A 6,739-nucleotide genomic window follows, 5' to 3' on the forward strand; every position below is an offset into this window, starting at 1 on the left:
AAGGGGACCGTCAAGTGTCCATGAGAAAAGGATTCCAATTTGGGGAGCGGGGGTTCTCTCACCTTCCAAAATGTCAAGGGATTTGAGGATGTGTTTCAAGCCAAATGGTGTATGACAGCTTCCCTCAGATTTTCAAAGAGGAGTCTGACCTCTTCAAGTGAAGAGAATGCTACCCAGGATCAGAACTGCCTCTAGGGCAACAGTCTGAGTTCTCATGTGCAAGTCTTGTCCTCATCACTCCCATCACTAGTTTTCAAGCTTTTTTTTTTTTTTTTTAAGAAAATTTATAAATAAAAGTGGGGATATATTCCAAACAACTGTTACAGAAAAGTAAGATTCATCCCATTTTTTCCTGAGCTGGGTCTTGAGAAGAAAGTGTCCAAAAAGAGTCCTGTAAGTGCAAGGAAAAATGGGGAGCTCTCTGGGGATAATGGGAAATTGTGTGGGAATGGGAGCGGAAAGGTGGCTGTCTTACTGTTTAAATAACAGTAGCAACAAGGAACGGGGCTTCCCGATGGTTCAGCGGTAAAGAATCTGTCTGCAATGCAGGAGATGCAGGAGACGTGGGTTCGATCTCTGAGTTGAGAAGATTCCCCAGGATGAGGAAATGGCAAGCCTCTCCAGTATTCTTGCTGGGAAAATCCCACGAACAGAGGAGCCTGGCAGGCTGCAGTCCATAGGGAGGCAAAGAGTAGGACATGACTGAGCGACTGAGCATGCACGCATGCAACAAAGGACTGGTTTGTTGGTTTTTTAGATGCTTAAATGGATTTCCTTTCTTTCTGTAGACTTATCCTCCTATTTGGGTCTGGCTCAGGATGACCTTCCAGCTCATCTCCCCCAGCCTCCTCCAGGAAGCCTTCCCTGAACCCCAAGCCCTGGTCACCCATGGAACTGGCACTTCACCAGGACCTTTACTCTATTATGTTGTGATCTGCCTTTCTCAAGACACTGAAGATCCCTGTAGGAGTTCATAGATTGTCCCTATCTTTTTCGCCATTGTATTCCTTTCACACTTTGTCAGACAAGCAGTAAATGAAGTGAAAGTCGCTCAGTCGTGTCCGACTCTTTGCAACCCCAGGGACTATACAGTCCATGGAATTCTCCAGGCTATTCTCCAGAATACTGGAGTATTCCAGCAGCCTTTCCCTTCTCCAGGGGATCTTCCCAACCCAGGAATCGAACCCAGGTCTCCTGCATTGCAGGTGGATTCTTTCCCAGCTGAGCCACCAGGCAAGCAGTAGCCGCACAACAAATGCCTGTTGAATGCCCTTGCTGCCACAGGAATCTGTGTCCATCCCACCCCCTGGACTGGCAGCTCTCAGAGAGATGGCCTTCTGTCCTCGTCACGTGTGTATCCCAGGGACCCAGCACAGGGCCTGGCACCCAGAAGGCGACTGTGAGTGTGTGTTGAATGACTCCATAAATGAAGGCATGAGCAAATGCCATTTCACAGGCCAGCCAATAGAGTCAACAGCAAACCCCAGACCCCCATCCTGAGGCTGTGCAGTGTTAGTAACAGGGAAACTGAATGAATAGGGAATCCTAGAATATGAGTCAGTAAGTGACTTTCCACAATTCTTTCAGCCCAGATTTAAGACTAATTAAAAGATGACTGAATGAGATTGTGGAGTTAAACTGGCATTAGATGGAACTACAGATTCCTCCCTCACAGCCCACGTCTCTCCACTTCTTCCTCAGTAAATTGTCCAACCAGTGCTCAAGCCAAAAACCTCAATTCAGCCTTGATGTCTCTGTGCGCCCCAAGCCGTCAGCAGGCTGCTTTGGCTCCCCTCAAAATATGAGCCAAGTCCCCCTCTCTGTCCGTCGTCACTGCCCTCACTCTGGCCCAGCACCATCACCACTGTGCTCCCTGGGCTCCTGTAGCATCTTTCCAGAGGCCTCCCAGCTTGCTCTCTCACCTGCCCCATTTCCACACAGCAGCTAGAGGCATCCTTAAAAACTAGTCGTGCAATCGTGTTACACCCACCTCCTAAAATCCTCCAAAGGAGCCCCGTAACCCACATCATGGAGAATCAACTCTGAACTCCCCACTAGGTCCTCCAGGCCTCTGAGACCTTGCCTGCCTGTCTCTGATATCACCTTGGGCCACACTGCATCACTCACCACACCCCAGCCCTGTTGTCCCTCCCCAAGCCCACCTACACCACAGAGTCTGTGGTTTCTTTCCTTTCTACCTGGACATCCTTCCTTAGATTTTCACTCGACTGGCTCCTTCTTGGCATCCAGGTCTTGGCTCAAAGGACTGCCTCTCCTCAGAGTTCTTCCCTGACAACTCCATTTAAAGGAGGGCCCCTTAGTACTTTGTCAGTTTTATTTCCATAAGCTCACTCCTCCCTAGCTGAAATTATTGGTTTAATTTTAATGTGCTTACGATCGGTTTCTTCCAACTAGAACACCAGTCTTTCTTCCATCCTAAAGTTATATTCTTTTATTTACTTACTTTGTGTTTCTCTCCCCTACTTGAATGCAAGCTCTAGGAAAGGAGGACCTTGTCTGGTTTACAGCTGTATTTCACTAGCTCTCAGCACAGTGCCAGGCACACAGTAGATGGCTTAATAAATATGTGTTGAATGAATAATTGAATGAATGAACTCGAAGTGTGTTCATAGGCTGAAGTCAGCTTGGGAAGAAAAGTGAATGTGGTGTTAATTGCCGTGAACAGGAATATAGAATACAGAGGAGGAGAAGCCAGTCTGCTCAGATTGGGTCATACCTAGGTTGTTGTGCTTGGTTCTGGTTGCTGCACTGCCCTAAGAACCCGCAGTGTGGGCAGGAAACGGACCAAACATGAAGGGAAGCTCAGAAAAACAAAGACACTCAGCTTACAAAGACACGAAATCCTAGGGAAGATGCTGTTACCATCTTTCAATAACTAAAAGGGCCACTGAGAGGAAGGGGGATAGGTTCGGTTTGGAGCCCTAAGGGCAGAATCCAGGTCAACGGGTTTGATAGAGACAGATTTCAGCACTAAAAGAAAATGATCTTTTGACAGTCAGGCTTCATAGAGAGGGAAGGCTACCTTAGGAAGTAGTGAGCTTCTCATCTAAGAAAGTGTACGAGTGGATAACCATCTAACAAGGATGTCAAGGAAAGGATTCAAGCAACACAAAACGGCCTCCAAGTTCTCTTGCAAACTTGAGATGTCTGGGTTTCCATGATAAATGGGGACAAAATAAAAAAAATTCTGGCTAATAAGAGTTCTAGAACTTACTTGTCTAGCTGCCTTGATAGCAATTAACATTACCAAAACCCAAACTGGGTTTACGAATGAAACCCTAGATAGATTAGCTGAGAGGCTGAGAGGTTATCTTGTGGGCCTGAAGCCATCTGACAAATATTCTGGACAGCTCCCTGGATGTGAACTCTGTTAGCTATGTTTGCTCACCCAGAACGTGAGATTGCCAAATATTTTGACTTTCCAAAAGGATGTCTCAGTTCCTAGGGGGAGTGGGTAAGGTGGTCCTGGGTTGGTTGTCTGAAACTCCACCACTTCCTAACTGTAGGACCTCAGGCCAAGAAATGAAGCCCTCCAAACCAGTTATTTCATCTGTAAAAAGGATTTGATTGAAAAATAGGGGAGGAAGAATTGAAACAAGAATGGACCGAAGTTAATAATTAATGAAGTTGATTGACAGACATTCACTATACCATTCTCTTTTACATGTTTGAACATTTGCATAACAAAAAGTAAAAAGAAGGGGAGTTTAAAAATAGTCCCCAGTTCATGTAATAATTGTAGGGCTCAAAGAAATCACCATCATCATTATAAGGAATTTTTACAAATCCTAGTTATTACCGGGAATGTTTAAATATCCCATTTAATCATCCCAACAACCCCATGAAATGCATAGTAATCATCTCCATTTGGCAGATGAGGAAACTGAAGCTCACATAAATTAAACAAATCCTGCAGCTGGCACAGGGCTGAAAAGAGATCTGAAACCAGAGCTATCTGACTCTACCATCGCAGCTGCCTTTATTTCAAGAATAGCTCATTGTGTTCTACTTGGTTGATGTCTGTACAATTATGATATCATTTATTCATCTAAGGCAATGGTTTCCTAGCTCTTTTCTTACAGCAGAATCTTTTATTTCACTGCAGCCTTTACTTTACTTTTTTTTTTAAGGATTTAAAAAAAATTTTAACTGGAGGCTAATTACTTTACAATATTGTAGTGGTTTTGGCATACATTGACATGACTCAGCCATGGACGTACATGTGTTCCCCATCCTGAACCCCCATCTCATCCCTCTGGGTCATCCCAGTGCACCAGCCCTGAGCACCCTGTCTCATGCATCGAACCTGGACTGGCGACTTTACTTTTGAACTCCAGTAAGCAAAAGCCATAAAAGCTGAACAGTTCTGGCTGAGGTGGGGATTGGGACCCAGAAATCAGGCCACTCAACTTGAAGGTGGCCTCCGAAGTACTCTAGCATTTATCAGCATCATCGAAGGCAACAAAAACAACCCACACCTCCAAGCCCAGAGAACTGCATTTAGGGACAGCCTCACTGGGATAATGCAGCTGATCATTTCCTGTCCCCATCACATTTGATCCTCATTATCAACTCGATGTGGACAGGGCAGGGCATATCACCCTCCATTTGCAGATGAGAAAATCAAGGCCAAGTGGACCGGCCAAAGGTTTGCCAGGTTCACTTTCCAGCCAAGTGCAGACTGGAAGTAGAGTCTGTCTCCCCTAACTCTGTGAGTCCTGGCAGAGAGGGCGCCAGCTACTGGAAACTGCCACTGACCCTTGGTTCACAAAGTGGACAGTCAGCTCTTTGGCCATTGATAGCTGAGCACAGACCCACAGGCCCCCTGCCCAGTCCTTGTCCCAGGGCAGATGACAGTGGATCTCAGTGCCACCGGGGGGCCAGATAGCAGGATTCTGGCTGTAGACAGGCCATTCCCATCCCAGCCGTGTCCTGCTGAGCAGGGGCAGAGAGGCAGCAATAGCCAAAGTGCCTTCTACCCTTATGTGTAGTAAGTGAATGAGCCCCAAAAGGGCCGGGCTTCAGGGAGTGTGAACTGGGAAGCAGTTGCACTTTGCCTTTCCTAGCTCTTGCATAGAAATCCCTGAAACCAGAAACAGTTGATAATTGCCCGAAGGGTTCCCCCACTTCAGAGCATCTCTAAGCCGAGCCAGAGCATGTGTTGGAACAGGCAACACTTAATTATCACTTAGTCTTTAATGACCACTTAATTATTAACACTTAATCCATCTGTAAAATGGGGACACGAATACCTGCCTCATTGGGACTCTGGGAGAATTAATTAATGTCTGCAGCCCACTTTGAAGATGCAAAGCAGTGAACAAGTGCTCGAAGGTGACATTAATAACTCGGTGGATTTATTCGCTTTTCCTAACGAGGTCCTTTCTTCTTCTCTGCTCCTCCCTCTCCTTTCTGATATATCCATCCCCAACAATATCTGCCCAACTTTGCCCTGGTGGAGAAACATTTAGCTCTGTGTTTCCCAGATACAGGATTTCCCATCCAGGAAACGGGCTATTTACAGCCATCTTCCCGCACTTTAATTTTCTATTATGTCCTCTGAATATGTCAATGCCTTCCCAGTAAATATTTTGATGTGCACTCTCGCAGCGGCTTCCGTGGAGGCTGAATGGGACAGCTGCTCCCTGTATTAGGGAATTCCAGATGTGGTTTAAAACCACCAAATTCATCTGTGCCTAGCTTTACAGGGCGGGAGGGGAGAAGCATATTCTAGTTGCCTCTGGGGAAAGCCACAGACATCTAACCTTCTCCCTGGCTAGGGTGGTTTTTCAAGGTCTTTGGATCTACCCTGGTATTGCCTATGCCTTTGCACAAGAAATGTCCTCGAAGTGGGCTGGTACAGCAGCAGAAATACAGTCCTGTTCTGGCCCTTCACCCAGGTAACTTCAGGACCCCAACCATTTTGTTCCTGTAAAGACTGTCAAAGGGCCGTGGTGGGTGGAGGAAAACACACAGCCTTTAGGGTTTAGCCAGGCAGAACAACAGGTCAAAACACTCCCTCCGGGCCCCGAAAGTCAGACCTCATCTCCTCCCTCCTCCCTTGCGTGAAGTAAGGACACACTCACTCTTCTTGGAAGCTGAGCCCGTTGTCTCTCGGAGTGCCAGTCACGGGGGCAGAGAGCTGCTCCTTGGAGGTCCTGGGCTGCAGGGCCTCTGGCAGGCCCTGAACTCTCTTCCAGATTTCATGGCAAGTCTTGTCTAAGCTGTCCTGGGGTGTGTCCTGGTGGATCCAGATGTATCTGGGGAACGGGCCTAGGGCAGAGGGGCCCTTGGCCACCAGGGCTGAGGACGAAGCCAGCCTATTGCCACTGGCCATCCTCTTCCTCTCTTTCCGGAAGCCCCTTTGTCCACCCAGGGCTTGAAGACAGGATGACCATCCACCACCACCCCTCATTCACCAGAAAGGGCAGTGAGGATGGGGAGGAAGGAGGTCAGTTCTGTCTGACCGCTGGTCCAGAAAGGTGACTGTTCAGAGGCCCTTGGTTTGTGTTTGAAAGGTGAATGGAGGACAGCTTTCTTGCGGGGAGGGGGAGCTTATTTTGATCTGTTTTTAGTTGCTCTTTCCTGACTTTTGCCCCCCTCCCCCTCTCCCGTAGAAGAAAATATTTAAAAGTCAACAAAAACCAGTAGCTTAGTAACCGTGGAATCCCCCTGAGCTCAGGAACCAGGCGCCTGGGCGGGCAGAATGACATCTGGG

The 6,739-nt window shown here is 47.4% G+C and overlaps 1 protein-coding gene across 1 annotated transcript in view; it reads right to left on the reverse strand.

Moving 5' to 3' along the window:
- Positions 1-6,436, reverse strand: part of C6H1orf94 (chromosome 6 C1orf94 homolog) — a 41,518-nt gene extending 35,082 nt beyond the window's left edge. The window contains exon 1 of the mRNA XM_055587025.1: positions 6,108-6,436. Coding sequence (XP_055443000.1) covers positions 6,108-6,436 — 329 coding nt within the window. The remainder of the gene's footprint in view (positions 1-6,107) is intronic.
- Positions 6,437-6,739: the final 303 nt, after the last annotated feature.

The sequence above is a fragment of the Bubalus kerabau genome, chromosome 6, assembly GCF_029407905.1.
Source record: "Bubalus kerabau isolate K-KA32 ecotype Philippines breed swamp buffalo chromosome 6, PCC_UOA_SB_1v2, whole genome shotgun sequence".
In the NCBI taxonomy this organism is placed as follows: Eukaryota; Metazoa; Chordata; class Mammalia; order Artiodactyla; family Bovidae; genus Bubalus; species Bubalus kerabau.